The 22,154-nt window shown below is 38.4% G+C and overlaps 2 protein-coding genes across 2 annotated transcripts in view; one reads left to right on the top strand and one right to left on the bottom strand.

Annotated features, from left to right (window-relative positions):
* Window positions 1-7,925, top strand: part of mapkapk2a (MAPK activated protein kinase 2a) — a 37,150-nt gene extending 29,225 nt beyond the window's left edge. The window contains exons 3-10 of the mRNA XM_042500836.1: window positions 2,896-2,960; window positions 3,217-3,296; window positions 3,454-3,580; window positions 3,680-3,755; window positions 3,850-3,974; window positions 5,257-5,342; window positions 5,467-5,547; window positions 6,062-7,925. Coding sequence (XP_042356770.1) covers window positions 2,896-2,960; window positions 3,217-3,296; window positions 3,454-3,580; window positions 3,680-3,755; window positions 3,850-3,974; window positions 5,257-5,342; window positions 5,467-5,547; window positions 6,062-6,211 — 790 coding nt within the window. The 3' untranslated portion in view covers window positions 6,212-7,925. The remainder of the gene's footprint in view (window positions 1-2,895; window positions 2,961-3,216; window positions 3,297-3,453; window positions 3,581-3,679; window positions 3,756-3,849; window positions 3,975-5,256; window positions 5,343-5,466; window positions 5,548-6,061) is intronic.
* Window positions 7,926-15,393: 7,468 nt separating this feature from the next.
* il10 (interleukin 10) lies at window positions 15,394-18,128 on the bottom strand. The gene is made up of 5 exons (XM_042496209.1): window positions 17,686-18,128; window positions 17,427-17,486; window positions 17,096-17,260; window positions 15,940-16,002; window positions 15,394-15,832 (listed from the first exon to the last, which is right to left on the bottom strand). The coding sequence occupies exons 1-5, from the start codon at window positions 17,848-17,850 to the stop codon at window positions 15,722-15,724; spliced, it is 564 nt and encodes a 187-aa protein (XP_042352143.1). The 5' UTR covers window positions 17,851-18,128; the 3' UTR covers window positions 15,394-15,721.
* Window positions 18,129-22,154: the final 4,026 nt, after the last annotated feature.

The following is a 22,154-nucleotide window of genomic DNA, read 5'->3' as shown; positions in this document are numbered from 1 at the left end:
GACCACATAAGAAAGACAAATGTTTGCTTCAGTGCTAGAGGCTTCCCACATTCGATTTCCACATTCCAAGATGGATGGCGCTACTGTCCGTTTGTCAGTATGCAAAAATGCGAATGTGAGTGATTGATTATGAGAATTTTGAAGTGTGCTGTGGTTTAGCAGGGCTGTCCCACAGCTCGAAGACTGCGGGTTCTGCTCTACCGTTAACACATGCATGCCTGAAGATTCGGTCTGTGTACATGTGGTCACACATACAAAGTCGGTCGATGATTGGACCTGAAACTCACACAGTCACACTGAACAAAAGATAAAATGAAACTTATTAAGTGAGTGACATATTTTTTTCAAACTCATTATCATACATATAGAATTCAGCTTAACAAACATTGACTTTGTATTTGTGAGCACCAGTTGCTGTTTTCAAATATGCTTGATGAGTTGTTTTTTATACAGCAGTAGGCTATTGTAAACAGCATTATAACAATAAAATTTGTGCATTTAAAAAAATAACTAGCATGAAACTTGCTCAAGACATTTGCATGTTTAAGACCATGAGTCCTTGCTCAGCTCTGTAGAGAAGACCCCTTTGCTCCTAACCAATTAGTAGAGGATAAGAAATGAGAGGAAAAGATGGCTCTGCATAGTGGGTCTAATGCACATGCCAGGCTTTATCCTTTTCTTCTTCTTTTCTTTGCCTCAGGCAATGCTTAAATTGACAACTTACATTTACATAGCCTCCCAATGTCTCCATTTCCAGTTAAGCAAAAGAAATTTGTGTGATTTACTAACACAATACGGCTATAAACCACAACATGTCATTAATTCACGGCCTTGGACAATATAGATATTTATGCAAATGGCTTTTGAAATGATTTTTCTTATCAAAACTATTATTTAGACCAGTGGTTATCAAGAAGGGGCCTTGAGTGAGTGCCAGGGGGTCCCCCCCCCCCCGCAAAAATGGCAAATAGTTCATTTTCACTATATAATTCACTATATGTGAGTAAGAGCTATAAGGGTGACTATTCTGATCATAGGTTTGTTTCACTTCCTCTACGGCTATCTCCTCAACTGTATGTAGATGACAACGAAAGATTCTTCATCTTAATCACATCAATCAATCAAAATCTTTTCAGATGGAGGTCAGTTAAGCGAATCTTATCAAATGTGGTCCTGGGACCTTAGCCTGGGTCAATTTAGGGGATCTTGGCAGGAAAATGGTTGAGAATCTCTTTAGACTAAACAGTCCAAAAAACTTTTCTTGGCTAATTCCTAATTTTTAAAAGTCTGACCTGCTGATTATGATTGTGGCCTATTGCAATTTTCTTTCTAAGATATGACAGCAAACACTTCTCTTACTTTTATTTTAATGAAAAAGAAGCCAATGGTATGTTCATAAGAAGACATTGTCAGTTATGTAACTTTTACATTTTTTCTAAAACTGCGTCAGGTTTCAGAACCTTCTCCTACTCTAACTGGGTTTGGAAGCCTATTGCAGTATTTGCCACTCTAACAGGTGTATATGTTCATACAAATGATTTAAATATCGGGGAAGAAGCAGAGAAAATATTAGTATATACTGTAAAGCCTGTGTAAGAAACACATCAGTTTTGGCATACTGGTCATACATGTATAAAAATGAAAACCAATATGGCTTGCGCTTGCACAGTGTATTCTTGATACTGGTCCCCAGGGTTTGCACAGAACTTGGTAAAAGGAGCTTTTAAATATTGTGCCCCCTCTTGTTGGAGTAAGAAGGACCTGAAATTGCCTGAGCTGATACTATCGGGGAATTTAAGTCACTTTAAAAGGATTGAGAAAAGAGCACTCTTGGCCAATGTGATTGCTGTCTCACTGCACCTTACTCCTTAACGATAACTACACAACGAAACCACACTGACAAGCGCATTTGCAACCCTGCTCACCCACACGAGTGTAAGAGCCATAGAGTGAGCCCAGTTTATCACCCAGGAGTGGGAAATGGCCAACATATTTCTTCAAACTCACCCTTTCTGCATACCGTTCCACACCAGACACCTCTGTCCCAAGTTAAAGGTTTTGTTTTTTTTAACAGCAGGGGACATGTGAATGTTTAGAAATGCATTCATTGTATAGTTTGTGTGTAACATTTATACCCTACCTCAGAAATAAAAAGTGATTCTTTAATTTGATATAGAAAAGAAGAGAAAATGCTGTCTTTTGTATGATTTTTGTTTGAAATAATTAATAGAAAATTTTTCAACATAATTTTTCTGTAATCTCATTTTGTATTGAAAAAAAATTGCAAGAAAATCGTACCGTGAACCCAGTATCGTGAATCGTTACATCCCTAATTAATATGTGTGTGTGTGTACACACACACACACAAGACTGTTAAATGTGTCTTTTGTAGCTCCTGCTGTGTAGAGTTTTAAATAGTGAGCAGTTTGCTGACCTGATCTGATGCTTAGTTATGTGCAAATGATGTGAACCGGTCATTCAGTTAGTTTCAGTAACCACGTGTGGTGGTTTACCAACAGACCACCCCTACCAGCAAACCTGTCAGGTTAAATGTGAAATAAAAAATCTGCATCCTCTTTGCTCTCAAACAACTGCCTGGGTGGGCTGTGTTTCATTCAGCAAGAAAATCTTACACTGTGACATGCTGTTACTTTGACTGAGCTCAGTTTCCCCTCTGTGTACCCTTTCCTGTTGATGTAACACACCACCACATGTCAGTGCAAAGATATACTTGTTGACTTTTGTAGTATCTGTGTTGACCTTTTTAATTTCTGCGTTTTAAGTGCAATAGAGGTTCAAATATAAAATAGAAAAAATAGACAAGAATAGAGGTTGACATCAGTCAAAAGTACACCAAAAGTGTATCTACTTACTTTTTTTTTTTGTTTTTTGCAGTATGGATGGTGGTGAGCTTTTTAGTCGAATCCAGGACAGAGGTGACCAGGCCTTCACAGAGAGAGGTAATAAGCTGATGTTGACTCTAAACAATCACTGCAGTCCTAGCAATACTGTTGTTTTTTTATTACGTGATTAAATAGCACAGTGGTTCAGATATGATACTACACCCACACAACTTCATGCAAATCCTTATTGTTGTTTTTCAAATTTGTTGCTGCTGACACAGTGTTGAGTTATTCGGCCCAGACGTATTAGTTAATGCAGTACTCGATTGGCCTGTAATCTCTGTTAAGAGAGCTTTTTGTCTCTTTACTTCAGAGGCATCTGACATCATGAAGAGCATAGGAGAGGCCATTCAGTTCCTGCATGCAATCAACATTGCACACAGAGACGTCAAGGTTTGTATCATAACTTTGTATTATCACACTTTCTTATCTTTACTGAGAAATCACTGCAATCGGAGAGGAGGGATTGAAGGATGGCTTCCATAGTTGCCGTAACTGACGTCATAACTCTTGTTTATCTTCTGGCTGTCCTCCCCAATCTTCCTTGCAGCCAGAGAATTTACTGTATTCAACGAAGAGGCCCAATGCCCTGCTCAAACTCACAGACTTTGGCTTTGCCAAGGAGACCACCTCTCACAACTCTTTAGCTACTCCCTGCTACACACCCTACTATGTTGGTAAGGTAGTTTCTGTGTTCACCTGCATATTCACTCCACACATTGGCTTATAAATAATAAAAAATGATGCTTAACACTTTTATTCCTTTCTGTCTGCAGCCCCAGAGGTTCTGGGCCCAGAGAAATATGACAAGTCATGTGACATGTGGTCGTTGGGTGTCATTATGTATATCCTGTAAGTCAGTTTTTGCAATGTCTCTTGAGCTCTTCATTGTATACAATTATTTATTCTGTGCTACAGCTAACATTTGATTTTAAACCATCAACAGGTTGTGTGGATATCCTCCTTTTTATTCTAACCATGGTCTAGCCATCTCTCCTGGGATGAAGAGGAGGATCAGGATGGGCCAATATGAGTTTCCCAACCCTGAATGGTCTGAAGTTTCAGAGGAAGGTCAGGCAACATACAAACATGTACTTTGTTAATTTATATGAGCACTGGAGGTAGGCCTGTCCTTCTTTTAAAAACTGATAGAAAACCAGATCATGTGAAGGACTTAAAGAATCTATCCCTCCGTTAAAGAAATACGTCAATAGTCTGTTTTGGGTTTAAGAAAGTGGAGCACCTGCTGTATACTGGTCTTAAACCAACAACTTTCATACAAGTCAGAACAACATTTCACGACAATGTTATTGTTTCACAAGCTCACAAAATTTTGGCCTTAACATGCTGATCAAGAAATTGAAACTGATGCCGGTGTTTCACCTCCTATTTGCAACCCTCATATTCACTACAATTGAAAGTGATGTCTTATTTCTTGATTAATGCAAAGCTTTTAGAAAGAAAAGAGAAGTTAACATGATGATTTAGCATATACACTCGTGATCTCTTCCTCTATTAGAGGGCTGTGTCACTGTATATGTAAAACAGCAGAAGAGCCAAATAGGTTGCACTTATTGTAAGAGACTCCTTTAAAAAGCATTGCACTGTGTGCATTTTGCTTCTTCAAAAAAATGATTTCTTAATTCAGTTATTATACCATCATCAAGAAAATAGACATGGTAATATCTCAGTCCTTAAAAGGATAAACACTGGCTGCTAGCGGCTCATCTCCATATATAAATACCTGCATATGAATGCAGATAAATGTATTAAATGCTAAGAAAAACCTTAATCGTCATTAGATGATAGCAGGTGAGTTGCAAGATTACATTTTGGCCAGTGTGTTTGGACTCTTTTGCTCTTCACACAGAACCAACCAAAGCCCGCTCAAACTTTATTGGTCAAATCTACGGACTACAAACGGAAACCTGAATAGTAACAAAATGTTGTCTGCATTCATATGCAGAAATCTGTTTATAGAGATTAGGGCTCTCAAATCACTCACACTTTATTTTTCCTAGTTACATAATGGACATCGAGCATGGGATTCTATAAGCCCTTTACTCTGATGTATATGCCTTGTATATAGAGACATACAACAAGCCAGTCAATCCAAGTATACCAAAAGTATATCACAATAGTCTTGTTTGGCTCCACCATGCAGAGCCTCTACCAGTGTTTGTGTCTGGATGTTACTCGATCTATCAGCTTGTAATTGAATGCTCTGTTTTTTTGTTTCGGTTTAGTTGGTCTGGTTAAATTTCAGTGCTAAAATTACTAGACCTTGGGAATATGACTTTACCTTTTTAACTCCTTTCTTTTTTAATAATGTAAATAACAATTGTGTTGGCAGCTAAGCAACTGATTAGGACCCTCCTTAAGACTGAGCCGACGCAAAGGATGACCATCACAGAGTTCATGAATCATCCATGGATCAATGTAAGCACAAACTCTATCGTGCTTTTTTTTCGAGCTCACTTTCATACCAACTTTTCAAGTCAATTGCTCTGGCTGACATCCCTCCGGTGAAGCAAGTCTTGAATGTGCCCCTGTCTTCCAACAGCAATCGATGGAGGTTCCCCAGACCCCGCTTCACACCAGCCGAGTGCTAAAGGAGGAGAAGGACGCATGGGAGGATGTTAAGGTTAGATGTTGTTTCCTTCTTCTTTTTCCACATCGACAAAACCCTGATGACCTTTTTCTGTCATGCTTCTGTTGAATTGATCTTATCTTTTTCTTCTGTAACTGGGTTTGGAAGCCTATCATTTAACAACAGGAATTTGAGTCATCGTTTTTAATCATCCAGTAGACTGACTGGTGAGCGGATATCCAGCTCAATTTTAAATGATGACTCGCACTCTTCACATAGTTAGTTTCAGTTTCTTCCTTCTAGTAAACCAAACATAGCAAAATGTATCCAATCTTAAACAGATCAAGCTTGTGTTGTTTTACCTGTTTTTGTTGTAAGAAATTTCCCTGAAGAAGTATCACAGGATATTCCTATATTGTGGAAGTTTATTATTAAAAAAAAAGTAGCTCCACACTGGAAAGAAATCATGATCTGCTTTGCTAGTTCTTAAAGAGCATTCTTTTATGTTGTCTATAGACACCCTTGAGGCTCTGTTTGGGCAAGTAAGTACGTTTTTTTCGTTTTGTAGGAGGAAATGACCAGTGCCTTGGCAACAATGAGGGTCGACTATGAGCAAATCAAGATCAAGACCATTGAGGACTCGACCAATCCACTGCTAACGAAACGGAGGAAGAAAGCCAGTAACCCCATGCCGGACCCACAGTCTGCTGCCCACTGAAAGATGCCCGCATGCATGCACATACAAACACAGGTTGTAAAAAGGAAGCAATAATTTGTCGACACGTGAGTCGCGTTGCATGGATTTTCTCAGTGTTTTATTTTTCATGGCAAAGTCTAATGTTTTGTAGGAGTGTTTGTTTTTATTACTCTACCATTTTAACAAACCAACCACTCTGCCCTGGCAGAGAGGATCTGTGTTTTTACACCAGTGAAGAGATTATGAATTATAGAAAAGGAGAGGAAAGGGCAATTTGTGAGATCTCTCTCCTCTCCTTTCCCAAATATCAGGTTGTGTACTCAGAGGGGCTTGAATGTTGGAATAGGACATGAAGCCTTAGCATTAGCAGTAGTTCTACTTTGACCCCGCAGCCCTGTTCTAGCTCTAGCCCCAAACTTGTGAATGTTAAATCAAACGGCTAAATCCCAAAAAATAAACGCAAGGGAAGGTTTCTTTTTACAAACATGCAAAGTAAGCAGATTTATTTTGAACTGACAAGTGGAATGTAAGGACTCTGTCCCTGACTGTCGGAATTAGCTGGAAATAGTCACCCATTTCTGGGACTTGAAGTGGGAGTGTCTGTCAGGTTCAGTTTGTCTTTGTGAATGTTGAACAGAGGCCTATGCACTCACAAGGGCCTTGTGCCATTCTGACAGAGCACCTCACTTGTGGCCCCTCTCTTCTACCTTAATCTATGCTTGTTTTTCAGGTACATAGTTTATAGGGCAGAGAAGGCCACCACGTTTAAGAACCGAAACTGGCTTGAACTTCCTCCTGTATGTAGCTCATAGGAGAGTGGGAGCCGACTGATACTGTATTTTTTCATGGATTTTATTAGCATAGGCCTTATTGAGTGTTGCTAAAGCAGCAAATGACTTTTAACCCTTACCTACCATTCGTTTCAGGCTTTTATCACCAATGTTATGCTTCCCAATTTGAAACATTGCCAGAGTATATTTCAGGTTAATGCTATGCAGATGTGTTTGTCAGCTTGAAGTACTGCTCGGACCTTTTCCTTAGTGTTGATTTCTGTTTGCAAATGTGTTGGAGAGACGTCGAGCAACAGTAAGGAGCGTTTGTGTGTGTTTATGAAAGCAGCAGCATACCCTCTGGGAATACACGGTTCAGACAGACTGGACAAGCTCCGGAGGTCTCTCTGAAATGATCACATAGAGTTACTGTTGGTTGCACCAGCTCTACTGTCAGAAGGCTCAGTGGGACTAATCTGGTGCAATACCAGTGTTCTCCAATACTTCCAAGAAGATTGATAGGAAGTAGAAAGTACTTAAGAGCTGTTCCTCGTCCCAGAGCAGAACCTCTGACAATACCACCAGCAAGCTGTCATCACATTCAGACAGGGTGTGATGGACGGTTTCTCTTGTTAACACAACAGGACACTTCCAGCTCACCAGGGGATCATTGGAATTTATTGTGTTAATTTTTTTTGGTCCACTTCACTTTGTAAAATCACATCCACATTACCTGTAACATGGCACCTACAAATCTCACTGTAAAAATGTTCATTGAATGTTTGTGACAATGTTCCTCCTGTTTTTGTTTTTTTCTTTTTGTCCCTCTGAACACCTTTTTTTTTTTTTTTGTAGTGGAAGCACAGATGTGTCTCTTTTTTTTCTGTCATTGAGTCTGTTTCGCTCCACCTGCCGTACTTTTGTCTGCTTCAGCTTTGGATTAAAAAAAACACATAAAACACAAACCCGCTCTCTTATCTCCATTTATGCATATTAAATAACTTAACGGTGTTAACAAAAATAGAGCATTCTTAACTGAATTCTATTTAAAAAGAAAATAAGCAAAGGCGTTCAGTAGCACACGGTACTGTATAGCATGTAAAGAATTTGATGGATGATAATCATTACGTCTTTTTCTATAAAATACAACCCCAATTCCAAAAAAATTAGGATGTAGTGTTAAACATAAATAAAAACGGAATGCAGTGACTGCAAATCATTCCCAAGAATTTTCCATCTTGCTTGATATTTGACTTAACAAAAAAAGAATAAAAATAAAACAGTGAAGTTTTTGTTTGACCCTCAAATATTTTGTCCTTGCACTTTATACAATTTAATGTAAATCAAAACGGATTTGCAAATCCTTGTATTGTTTTTTATTAACGTTTTACACGTCTACTTTTTTTGGAATTGGGGTTGTAGTTAGTACAAGTTAGTATTTACAATATTTCAAGCACTTGGTCCTTTCTCCTTGATTGCATTTTTCTCTAAAGCACTCGTGGTATTGGAATAGTTGAATCCAGGGTAATACAACATTTCTACTTTTAATGCTTTATGGAAACACTTGCTTATGATAGAAAACTTGTCTGCATGTTACATGTGTGTTACCTGTTCTGAGTTGTTGCTCCAGTTGTTTAAAAATTGAATATCTATCACTTTTAAATATTCTCTCCTCATTTGACCTTTCCCCTCGACATTTAGAGAATTCTTCTTCTCATTCACGTCTTCAGCTATGACTCAGGTTGTCTGGTTGGCTTGGGATTTGTGGCCTCGAGACGGAGTGCACAGACTCAACTCGTGACAAACATCATGTTTCATACTTGCTAGCATGAGTGACTCCTGGAATATACGCATTTGCGTAGCAAACAGTGCGGTGGCATTGAGTCAACACAGACATTTGCCAACACTGGGGTGTTTTAGAGCAGCTTCCCGCTAATGAACAAGCTTATTTCTCTTCAGGTGCAAGGCAGCCGTAAGCATGCAGCTTCCAGCTTTGAGTGTGACGAAACCTACAGTCATCTCTCTCTCTCAGGTAAGTGAGAAAGGGGCTAAATAGGGCGTCAGGGGACTCCCTCGTAGTAGTCCTGTGGAGGTTTTACCGCCCTACAACAAACCTCAGGACACCCACCCACCCAGCACACTCTTTACAAAAGGAGGGAGGGTACTCCTCACCATTTACTCGTGATAGGTGGGAAACAGAGCACATCATGTAAAACTCAGTCATAAGTTGGTAAAACAGGAAGGTTGCAGCCATCTTAACAGTTTAAGGTTTTAAATTCACCCCAAAATGTTAATATATATGTTTCCGCTTATCTGTATTGCATAATGTAGATTGTTTTGGTGTGAGTTGCAGAGTGTTGGAGATATCGGCTGCAGAAATGTCTGCCCTCTCAACGGGATATTCGAACTTGATAGCACTTGACTCGACTGGTGCTCAAAGTCTAAAAAAATACATTTGAAAACTCAACAGCAATGTCTCTTTCCAGAAATCATGATCACGACCGTGCAGAAGGAAGCGTGCATCTACACCTGGACGAGAGGCTCGTGCTCGTACCAGCACGTGATGTAAACATTAATATCACGCCCCCCACAGCTGAGCTGTAATGTTAGCAATCTCAGTGCTGCTACATGAGCTAGCAGTAGATGCACGCTTCCCTCTTTGCAATCATATTGTAGATTGATAAACAGCACCACAGTAATGAAGAAATATAAGTTCTTTTTATTTTGGAATGAACTGTCCCTTAAATGTCAGAGGATTTCCAATAGTGAAGGAAAATCTGCATTCATTTATTCAAAAATATAAAACAAAAGGGTACGTTCCTTTTTTTAGGTTGGAAACTGAAGTGGCAGTACGTGCCCCTGTATGTCACTACTGTGTACAAACTTTTAAAGCTGTGGGGAAATGTGGGGGTTGGAGACTTCTCAGCTGAATTGGTGAGACACAGCTCAGAGTTCTTTGAAATTGTGTGCCATCCTGATTCTCACACACACAAGCATACATCTACTCAGACAAGATAGGGTGATTGACCTGCCTCAGACATGGTAGTAATAGTGAGACACCCCACGTTACCTCACGGCAAGAAACACAGTGAACTTTGTGAAAGCAAGGTTTTGAGACATGATCAGTGTTTCGCTGTCAGTTTTACATGTACAACAAAAGTTGTGGAAATCGGATCAGATTTACTGACAGGTACAGCTCTGGGGACATACTGTGGTTACTGTGGTTGCTTTGAATTTGTTTTTTTCATCTCTTTTTACTTTAAAAACACTTTTTCTGTTGGCGCACATTCGTCACTATCTTCTAAGAGAAGTTGTAGTGGGAAATGTATGTATACACATGCTACATGCATATGTGCTCTCTCTCTCTCTCTCTCTCTCTCACACACACACACACACACACACACACACACACACACACACATCTATCTATCTATCATTCATCTGTTGTGAACATAATGCTGTTGGACATATTTCTGCTCCCAGAGAACTGAACACTGTATGTTGATCAGCTGAAGAGACAACTAAATAAAAGTAACATGCTACCAATACCAGGTAAGTTAATAGGCAGTTAAAGTATTTGCATATACAATTACATGCACACAGTTACTTTACACTGACATTTGCAGTTTGTCTCGGTGTTACAATCCACAGTGGCTCCAGTGGAGGGGGAGGATACGTCACAGTGTGCCCAGCCTGCCAGCGATCAAGCCAGACAGGCTAAAAACAGCTAAAATGCTGGTGGAAAAAGCAGTAAAGGTGATTATACTTGTAAGCCCAACATCACTGCAACACCTCTGCATTTTCACCTACTATCTGACTCTTTCCTGTCTTCCCTACCCGTGCTGCCTTGTGGGCCAGAGGGTGGGTGGAATGTCATTTGCCTCGTGCTGCCCAGCTGCTTTCAGATGCCTTTCACAAGTATTTAAACCGTTGAACTCTGAGCAAATTGGTTTGATTTCTTTCAAAAACATGGGAAAATGGCAATGAGCAACTTGGTAAGAAACATTGCAATACATATATATGTGTGTGTGTGTGTGTGTGTGTGTGTGTGTGTGAGTGTGTGTGTATATATGTTATAGCCAAAAAACTTTCAAGGCACCAAATTGATGACAAATATGAAAATGTGTGCTTTTTTGGAAATGAAACTAATATGGTCATTTCCTTTTCCAGGGAAAAAAACAGAATAGACACAAGGAAGAACAGAATTTTTTTTTTTTTTTTTTTACATATTATGGGGCTTGCCATGATATATCACATCATGATATGGTACTCCATGATGGTACTCCAGGATGAATCATCAGTCTACGACTGATGATTCGTCATTGCATCGTCATTCATGGACTAATATATAAAAAGGATATATTAGAATAAATATTATATAATTGGTCGATGACAGATGATAAAATACAGTGTTATTTGAGTGTAAGGGATCGGTATCTGCGCTAGACATCACATGTGTCAAAGAGTGTGTCACTTTTCAGTGTAGGTCGTTCATGTGGATATCTTCTTCTAATCTTTATTTTGGAACAAGTTAATCTTGTATTTGACTCATCAGATATGCGCAAGAGAATTCACCACAAACATTATGAACCTTTACGATTGAAAATAATGAGTCAGAGTGAACGCCTTTGGTAGCTTTTGCAATGTTCTGTCTCTTTTCTTTATCCTGTGGGTGTTTTCGATGTCTCACGTGTGTTGATTATTTAAACATTTTAAGGTCAGTGCCTAGTAAATATGAGACACATCAAGAAAAAAACAGTTGGAACTTTTCTCTTGTTCAAAATATTATAGAAATTTAGTAGCACACATTGTCATACTAAGGGACTGTTAAAAAAAATGGGGGTGGTCAGAGTAGGGCAAAGGGTCAATCTGCAGTAATGAACAAATTTCCAAAGTTCTGACACCTACCTCACAGCATGATTGGTCAGCTGTGCGGTGTTAAGAGCGGAACCTGGGTTTGACCCTCCCTCTCCCTCTCTCTCTCTCTCTCTCTCTCTCTCTCCTTTTTCATTTTTCACAATTATTTCTGTCACTTTGGATGTGAGCATGAGTTCAATACCATCAATGCTTTCTAGGAGAAACTGTATGAAAATGTGTTTCATTATCCTCTCATTGAAATATTATTCCCCCTCCCTTCTCTCCATGATGAATGGTTCTTCACGTGGGAGTAAATCTATAGGTGTTAGGAAAGCAGGTGAAGGTGTCTCCGTTTTTTTCTTTTTCTTTTCAAAATAATGTTATTTTTTTAAATTAATTCTTTAATTAATTCAAATGGATTGAACCATTTAGTTGCTCACTGTGAAAAATAGAAAGTGACTTTTTTTAAAAAAAGATTTAGCCCTCCTCCCCATTATTTTTGTACAGTCCCTAACAGTGATTTGCAGCATAATTGGTGTCTTTTTAAGTAGTAACAGTAACAGTTTAAAACTGTGTGGCACTGGGGTTTGAACCCAAGAGTTTAGTCTTGTGGAGATTTGGGATATTTTAACTGTTAGGGGGAAAGTGGTGTGCCATGCTAGATCCATATTGTAGATAATAAAAATATTATCTAAAATAAAAATATATATGCAGTCAACCTTCTTCTATATCTGTGTACTCCCACCCTCTCCATGCCTCCTATCTTAGCGATCTTGGGACAGTTTGGAAAAATATGTGGCTACAAACATTATCTGGAAAAAAGAGAATTTTTCCCAATTATCTTCTTGGCTCTTAAAATTCCAGCCACATTATTCCCATATAAGAAGACTAGCTCCAATTTCAGATATTTAGGCATTGTAGTTTCACGCTCCCCCAAACAACTATTCAGGCTTTACTTTATCGCCTTAATTGAGAAATGCAAATCCTATCTTGAATGCTGCCGTGCCCTGCCTTTATCTGTGGTAGGCTGTATAAATTTGATTAAAATGAATATTGTCCCCCGGTTTCTATATCTTTTCCAGAACATTCCCATTTTCAACCCCTGAAGGCATTCTCACAACTTGACAGATCTCTTTCTGCTTTTTCTGGAACGGTAAACAACCACGTAATCGTAAAACATTCATGCAAAGGCCCAGGCGTCGCCGGGGACTGGCTTCCCCCACTTAACTACACCACTATTGGGCCATTAATATTCAGAGGGTTGTTTAGTGGGTCCAGATTTAGCTATTAGCTAGTTTATATCTGCAGTCCCTGGGCAGGTACAAACAGGATAAATACCTGACACTAAAAAAAACTTATCACACATGACAAAAAACTTTACATACGACAGACAATACAAACAAATACAAACCTGGAACCTGGATCATGGTGAGATTAATGTTGACATGTCTGGTTACTCAATATCCATTTTATTAAATCATGGGAGAAAGTCTGATGGTCTGTGTTTGTTTTTAGCTCAGTTGGAAGCATATTCCAGTATTTGATGGCTGTAAATGAGAAGGCAGAGCTCAGATCTGAGTTCAGAGCAGAACAGGAGATTCTGCTCATTTTCTCAGAGCGGAGCAGAAAAAAGCCCTTCAGTGGTGGAGAATTGTCATTTTTAATTATATTATGAACTAATCAGACTTCTGAAAACAATATCAGATGTTCAAAGAAGAAGAAGTCATATTTAGACTATTTTACAATGATGATAATTTACTGATTTCCTGTCAAAGACTTTTAAGACTTGTTTAAACAACATCTTAATTAGGATGCAGATTATGGCACGCAAAAATGTTTTTGATGCTTCTGTTGTCAGAAATTTCCAAATATGCTTAAAGTGAACAATGCTATATTTCAATGTTTTTCTCATCCTTTTAGTATGTTTTCCAAAAGTTTAATTGGAGTCCAAAATCAAACCCAAGATATTTGACCTCATTTACAGTTTTAATTGATTGTCCACTAACACTGAGCTGTGGACAGACATTTTGTTTTTGTTTATTGGAAAAGTACACTGTCACCGTTTTGTTTGTATTCAAAGTAAGATATTAGAGTCATTTAACCACTTTGCAACTTAACTAAGTTCTAATGAGAGCTTTGTGGCCACCTGCTCAGCCTCTCACCCATGGATTTAAATGACCGTGTCATCAGCATACACCTGGATCTCCACATCCTCACAAACTGATGGGAGATCATTTATCATTTTATATGATTTATTTGGACACAATTTCTTGATAAATTTGGCCTGCAGGGTCCATCTTTGTTGGCACCCATTTCATCCAACCACTTTTTCACTCCTGCTAAACTTGACAATGGGATGATCAAGCCTAGAATAAATATAAATACATTTAAATTAAAAAAAAGGAGAACGCTACTCTGTAGTAGTTTCCTTTGCGATTGCCACTGTCATCGTAGATTGTCTTAAATAAGGTGTACTAGATAATATTTGTCCATTTGTCCGATGGCTGTTATCATTATTTCTTTATTTTTATTTATTTTTTTGTATGTGTATATATGGTAGTATGTATGTGTAGATGTATACCATCAATTAACATCAATATCATTTTTTGTTTGTTTTTTTTTTTAAACATGATCAATTTTGATTGATCACCACTTTGCATCTTAGTCCCAGCAACTGATTTTTTCAGTTTTTCTCACCCTGCCTTGAAACCATTGCACTCTGTACAGACACATCCAGTCATTACATAACAGGCACACATGACCTTAATCACCATGTTAACACATAGGTGATTCAAAACATAAACTGACTTTTGCAGAAGTTTGAATCAGCAATTTAAGGATGTTTAGAGTGAACATGATTTGTCCTCAAGGAATCTGCTATTAATGCAGGTCAGAATTTTTAAAACTCACGCTCGGTCAGACAATTGTTATGATTGATATCTTTGTATAACGTACTGTCATTGCTGGAATGATACTATTCAGATAATCCCACATTGACTACGCAAGTGACGGCTGAAATGTCTTAGAGTAGTTTCAGTGTAGAGGCCTGAGTCAAGTCAGGAACCTTGTGTGAGCCACGTACGTACATTCATATGTTACCACTGGGCTATGTCTTTGTGCTATTAAAAATAATATTTTATTGCTCAGGCTTTAATGTATTGTGGTGCAGCTGATGAACTGAAACCTGCAATTTACACGCTCTGGCTCTGTCATTGTGACAAAAATAACATTTCTTTGATGCAGTGCTGCTCAATTTCACCCTGTGTGTTACTTCTGTTTTATATGTGTCTGTGTATGACTGATTGCTTTGCATGCTCATGTTTTTTTATGCAACTGTGCGTATGCCCTAAAGGTTGGCTGGCTACTTACAGTTACCGTAAGTTAAGATATAGCAGGGCCGCTGCTGGTAAGTGATGTATATGGGTCACGTTTGAGGTTAGTGCATAAGCCTGTTGAGTTTACACTCGAGTTGTTCCCACATAGACTGCAGAGGAGCAGGATGTCCTGTTTTCAGTACTCTACCAGCTACCCATTCTGAATTAATGGCACAAAGCAGCTGTATCATCTTGTAGAATAAATTTAAAAGAGTTTTATTTCAGTTGAACAATACACAACTTAATAAATACAAAATTACATATAAAAAAATAAATATCACAGCTTTATAGGTGAGATTTTGGGTTGTAACTTGGAATGTGTAGGACTCAATATGGTCTTAAAACAGAAGCTTGTCCTCAGGACAAAACAGAAGTCTCAGAATAACAAAGACATCGGTTTAGCTACAACAACATGAGGCAACATATACTCATACCAGTGACAGTAACTGATTGAATGCGAAAGAGTGCAAGACTCTGTGGCCGTCTTCTCTTTTCCCTGAGATGAACAAGATCACATTTTGATTTGGTCTTCAAACAGCGGCCACTGTGTTTCTTTGTCGTTTAGAAGCCAGATACTTCTCAATGTAGTTAAACAGCAGGTCCAGCTCCCCCATGGCCTTAAATAGACCTTTACTCTCCATCTGAGGGAAAACACATGGTTCACTTTATTAAAATGATCCTTCAAAATACAGCCATGCACAGGTGTAAAATGTATTCACACAATGAAAGATGAAATCTCGAGACTTACCTGAGTATAAGTAGAGTTTAGGTTTGTGATGTCAAATTGTTTCTTGCAGGAGAAGTAATGTCTCTGTAACAGGAACAATAGAAAGACGATGTTACCACAGGGGTTAACAACTTTCATTAGACAGTCATGTCCTGAATTCCCTCCCAACAGACGCACAGAAGAAGAAACTTTGACAAGTAGCAGCTTAACCCCTTTCTTCCCATTTTGCAAGACTCTGGACAATGCACAGTTATGCACGCTACTGCAACTGAGGAATCACTGACTAATGCAAAATTACAACCTGTCCTGTGAGCAATGCTTCCCCTTTCTGTCCTCATATTGCCTCATATTAAAAAAGCGCAGGGAATATTTTGTCAGTTTATGTATGTAGTCCAAACCAGGAAGGTGGTTTTGAGGGTTTGGCCAGCAGGCAGGGACAAAACTTTTAGCTGAATGACAGCTAATCACATGTCTTTCTGGAAGGCATGACAGCTTGATTGTTTATGAATGAAAAGAGGGACATAAACATGTTTTATGAGTAACAATTTGCCCTAATACTCCAAATCTAACCATTCAGTACAGTGCAATAACTTAATGTTTTGAATGTGACCCTTATAAACCACAGCAGATTACTCTGACTGCTTTCAAAAACATACAAAGACAATAATGAGCAACTTAACAACACATGGCCCAAAACTATGACATTATGACATAATTGTAAACATATAATCATAATGATTATAATTATAGTTTTCTTAAACATGTTCTATAGTTTTGCTGTTAACTTTATAGCCTAATAATTGTCACCAACTTTTCAAAACTAATTTCCAAGTCATTTTCTCCATCACCATTGACTGAGATTTTGCAATTTGTGGGACAGTTCTTTCCAAGGTGGTCATTGCTTTTTAACCCATGTTTTTGAAAGAAATTAAAACAATTTCCTCAGGTTTCAAAGAGTTAAAATAGAGAGCTGTGTGCTACCTTTCTATTGCTGGTACTGCATACTTTAAACTGGGAGGTCCATTTTGATTCTGTCGTTCAAGAAGTAGCCCACTTGTGCAAACAGACTGCTGCGCATTGCGCATAGAAACAAGGTCGGAGCATTCTGCAGCGCGCTCTTGGTGCGTATTTACATTTTTATTCTCGTGTAGGTGTAACGCGTGTGTCAGCTACTCACGCATTTGGTGACCTCACTCTTGAGCTCGTCGAAGATCTGCTGTATGGACTCCATGTGAGGCTTCAAGTCCTTGGTGTCCTCCGTCACTCCGGCCACGGCTGTCGGCAAAACCGTGTTCAGATAAAACTCCAGTAGGCTGTTCATTGCTTGGCAGGCAAACGGGCTCTGAAGAGAGAAGGAAAGCGCCAGCAGGGTTATGTAATGTCGTTTAACTCTTTCCTGGCGTGCACGATTGTAGGTGATTTTTAGGCTCTGCCTATTTTCTGATTATAGTCAAGATGCAACGCTTTTTTTTCCCCGCAGTAAATGAAGAGTTAACGGACAAACTTACGTTAAAGGAGTCCTCGACACTTTGGTCTAACAGTGCTGTGTCCAGGTCATCATTAGCTTCCTGCAAACAGGAAAAAAAAGTTCGTGTTCAGTGATACTGTCAGCAGCAGCAGCAGCAGCAGCAGACCAGACACAGAGGTGAGAAAGTGCAGCATCACCTGGAGACTAACGGGACTGCATGGCTACACAGGCAGTGGGAAACTCTCCAAGTGATGCTGCACCAACTGATAATACAGAGTAAATGTTTTGCTTATACTCACATAGAAGTCTCTGATCTGTGAATAGTCCTCTCTCAGCTTCTTTAGCCTGACAGGGAAGCCCTCCACGAAACGACAGCACTGGTTGTTGCACAAGGGGGTACAACAGGCAGTGTTGAAGAGAGACAGGAGAACCAGGACAGACAGGAGGAGAGACCGAGGAGTCATGCTGATGGACAAGCTGGTGGATCTTCTGGAGGCAGAGACGAGAAGAGTGGGCCCTCAGGAGTGGAGATGCTGCTGGCTCAGTGGATGAAGATGAAGACTCCTCAAAGGCAAAATCTTGGTAAGATCTTACTGAAGAGCTCAGAAATGTGCACATATTTGTATTAACATCTTGTCTGAATTTATACCCAAATTGAGACCAGAGGGATACCTGAGGGAGGAGACTAACGGGAAGGGAAACGGTTAAACATGCTTCATACATGGGGAATTTTTTTTTAGAATCTGCACATGTTCTACTCCTCCCATGAGATAAGCTGATTCTATTGATAGACCTCAAGATGATGAACTCTCAAGGAAAAAATCTGACATAGCAGTTTTTTTGGAATTCTTTTTTCATGATAGAATCTTCTCATCACTATTCATGTTTTAATATTATTTTATATTGCATCTCTACAGTAATGCAATGTATATATATATATATATATATATATATATTATATATATAATTATAAAATACAATAATAAATAGATTAAAATTAAATAACTAATGATAAAATAAAATAAAATTTATTATTATTATTATTATTATTATTATTATTATTATTATTATTATTAGTAGTAGTAGTAGTAGTAGTAGAATGCTTCCCATTTTAAATTTATTACCATCAGTGAAGTATGTTTAGTGCTAGTATAACAATATCAGTCCCATGTACAGAACAGTAACATTGCCTTCATCCACTAAATTAGTACAGATGTGGGGATCATAATAAATACTATAATAAATAAGTATAATAAAAAAGTGTTTAAAATTGCACTGAATGCTGTAAATCATGTTGTTTTTTTCATGCATTCACAATAACAGTGGAAATAGATCCACTCAGATGGAAATGATTAAGCTGCGGTTTGAATTTGATGACGCTGTGGATTCTCTCTGTATGTCAGGCATGCGTAATAAGACTGTTGAGAGTGAAGCTTGGTGACATCTACTTAGCTTTGCTGTTTTGTTGCAAATATATAATTGAGGTTATAATATTAATTTTCTTTGGTAATGATTGATAAGCATGGGCAACTGAATATCTTTATAAAAAACTACTGTTTTGGGACTCTTTGTGGTGGCAGCATAAGGGGTGTTTTCCCTTCAGTTCTGTTTCTTTTGAATGGAATGCCCATTTATCCACAACTAACGTTGCTCCGCCTGTTCCGTTTAAACTTTGTCTTGAGTGTTTTTATGTTGGGCAACACTGGTATTTTTTAAAAAAAATCATCCCTGGTGATTATCTCTGCATGGTCAAGACTTCACAATCTGTGCAACAACCCTTCTGGCTGATTGATCACAGTTCTGGGCAAAGTTCATCTACCGGATGAAGCCCTTTCCATGCTGAAGATAACACAGTGTGCTTTTCAAGAAGCTATATAAAAAAAAAACCCAGGATACTTAGGCAGATGTAGGCTATACTATAGCCCAGTATTGGTGCACTTAAGTGAAATGTTATGTAAAAATGTAAAAAAGTTAATGTTACATGTTAAGTAAAAAAAATTACATGTTGGTGTTCTGACTGATAAGGTCTAAGGTCTAATGAAGTCTAAATCAGGTCCAAATCTTCATCTTTCCTTCGTTTACCCTGACTAAAATCTCCTTTTCAACAGTGACCTGGCCAAGAGGTCAGCATTAAACCTTACTGATGGTTACTGTTTTCGATGAGTAAAGAAAAAAGCCAGGAAGAAGGTGTCCATTTAGTTTCCAGAAAAACTCTGCAAATTGCAAAATCCATGTAGGCTAAAACTGGTCAAAGCAAATTGCAGTGTTAAGCAGAAAACAAGGTTATTGTACTAGTCCATACAAATTACAGCAGCCGGACAGCAAATTTTAGTTCTGTATAAATATGTAATCTGTAAAATGCTCAAAATGTAAGAATGAGAACATTTATATGAAAACAACTTGTTAACTACATAAAAATGCAAGAAACCCTTTTTTGAGTCTGTCAAGCAGCAAATAAAACATATATATTTAAAATATGTACATATTCTGTATATTCATATGTAAAATTAAGATGAGTCAGCAGTGACCAGTTTATGGGAAACCCCTCTTACTTTAGCACTGAGTGTGTGTTTGTGTGTGTGTGTGTGTGTGCATGCGTGTGTGTGTGTGTGAGAGAGAGAGAGAGGTAGCATGTCTGCTTTCTGCGTTTAACTGTGTGATTTTATAACGTTGTGTGGTTGTAATTGCATCTAATATGCTTCTGCCCAGTCAGGTGGGATTTCATTCAGGGCATTTTTTCTGAGCATGTGAGAGAGAGTCAATATGGTTTTTTTGTTGTTGTTGTTTTTATTGATAAAAAAACATATTCAAGTAACTCATTTTTAGCTGCTGGTCAGAGTACTTCTTCCTTGCACACCATGCATACTTAAACCCAGTATACCAGAAGTGACCAGAGAAACTGCTGACAAAACCAAAGTTACGTGCAATTGTGATATCATTAGACAGCTATTCACAGAATTGGGGTGTCAAGAAAGTACTCTCACAGAGTACTTGCTAAACTACACTCTCACATGAGAGTGTAGTTTAGCAACATCTCTCAAGCTCTATTTGCACTTTTATATAACACCAAGGTAGAAAAAATATAAACAACTCACTTATCACTAAGGTAAAAGACAAAATTAGAAAATTTATTTAGCACAAATGTAGAAAAGTAGAAAACTCATTTATCACCAATGTATAAAAAAGAAGAAAATGTATGTACCCCATGGTAAAAAAAAACCCCAAGTATATAAATTGAAATAAATAAATGAGAAAAATGTATTTAGCATAAATGTAGCAAAAGAGAAAACTTGTTTTGATGTGGTAATATCACTGAAACTAATTTGATAACATTTTTAGGTCATAATTCTGTTCGATGTGTTTGATCGATTTAAGCCTTGACATTGTCGTGTTCATTGTGCACTCAAACCAGGGAAGAAAGTCTGTTCTCAATTCTTGCTCTGCTTATTCTGATCAAAATGCTTCCTCAGTCATCTTTATCTCCCATTCATAGTGCCTCCTCGAAACGGGGCCAAAGCTGAAACAGTCAGATCTTATTTTGCATGTATCACTTTGTAGATCGCTGACTCAGTCGGCAGAATACTGTGTGCTCTGAATATGGTCAGGTGCTGATGTGGTGAGGATGTCTCTTTGTTGTCTTACGCCCTTACCTCCTAAACTCAGTTTCTGATGATGTCAGTAACCAGAGCTCAGATCTGCAGTCAGCAATACTGCGGCACATTACTTGAAATCTGACTGCTGATATCATATCCAGTTGATTCACCCCCCTGTTGGAATATGAATCACAGTGGAACGCCACATTACCTTGAATAATTTAGCATTTTTGATGCTGTTTGATAACTGTGTGCAAGATCATCTTGACTGTGATTCCTTGAGCTGTGCAGATCAGATAAGCTTCATGGTGTGCTGTAGTTGTGTTTTTGCATTTTCTCATGCATCATATTTTTTCTTTATTTGTGTATGCATATCGGGTGTGCATTAGTTAACCTGCGCCTTTAGAGGAAACCTATCTCTCTTCACTAACAGATTCACCACACTTTTCTTTCACTTTCACACCGGGTGTCTGTTTGACTCCGAATGTGTGTTTGTGTGTGTATGTGTGGCATTGAATCCTTTGGAGGTTGGATGTTTCTGTTATTGTTTATGTCAAGTGATAGGTAAGCATAAATTATAAAAGCAGTAGTGTGCTAGTGTTTTAGAGTAGTCTCCACAAGGTTTCAAAGTATGTATGTAAGATGAACAAGGTGACAAAGTCCTTTCCAACCACACAAAGACATGAATTAATGGGTGTGACATGACAGCTAATTTCTGGGTGGGCCAATATTGTGCAGAACAGAAAAGGCAACTTGTAGTTTCTCCTTTATTTCCTGTGAGTGACCTTCAGAGACCCAGAGTTCTTACGTCTTCCTCTCAGTTCACCCGTCATGGTGAATGTGAGCTGTTATCTGCTTGGCATGACACCTACTTCACCCTGTGGACCTGAACAACGCCTGCGGTACATCTTACGATCTTTCAACATAACTTTGATGGAAATGTACAACTTTAAAAATACAACATGTAAATCTTAAAAACTAAAATAGATAACCGCAAACTTCCTCAGAAACCTTATCTTTTCCACAAAGCTGAGCAAGCAACATTAGATGAATGTATTGTTGTAACCTGAAACTAAAGCCGTCCTGTCCTGCTGAGTAAGCTTCCTTTTTGTGAGGAGATGAAACTTTGAAATTCCCACGGTACACAACGTTCTGTTTGACCTGGATACTATCAG

The sequence above is a fragment of the Plectropomus leopardus genome, chromosome 2 (assembly GCF_008729295.1).
Source record: "Plectropomus leopardus isolate mb chromosome 2, YSFRI_Pleo_2.0, whole genome shotgun sequence".
Classification (NCBI taxonomy): Eukaryota; Metazoa; Chordata; class Actinopteri; order Perciformes; family Serranidae; genus Plectropomus; species Plectropomus leopardus.
The sequence above is the reverse complement of the archived record's forward strand: the minus strand, read 5'-3'. Positions and strand labels throughout refer to the sequence as shown.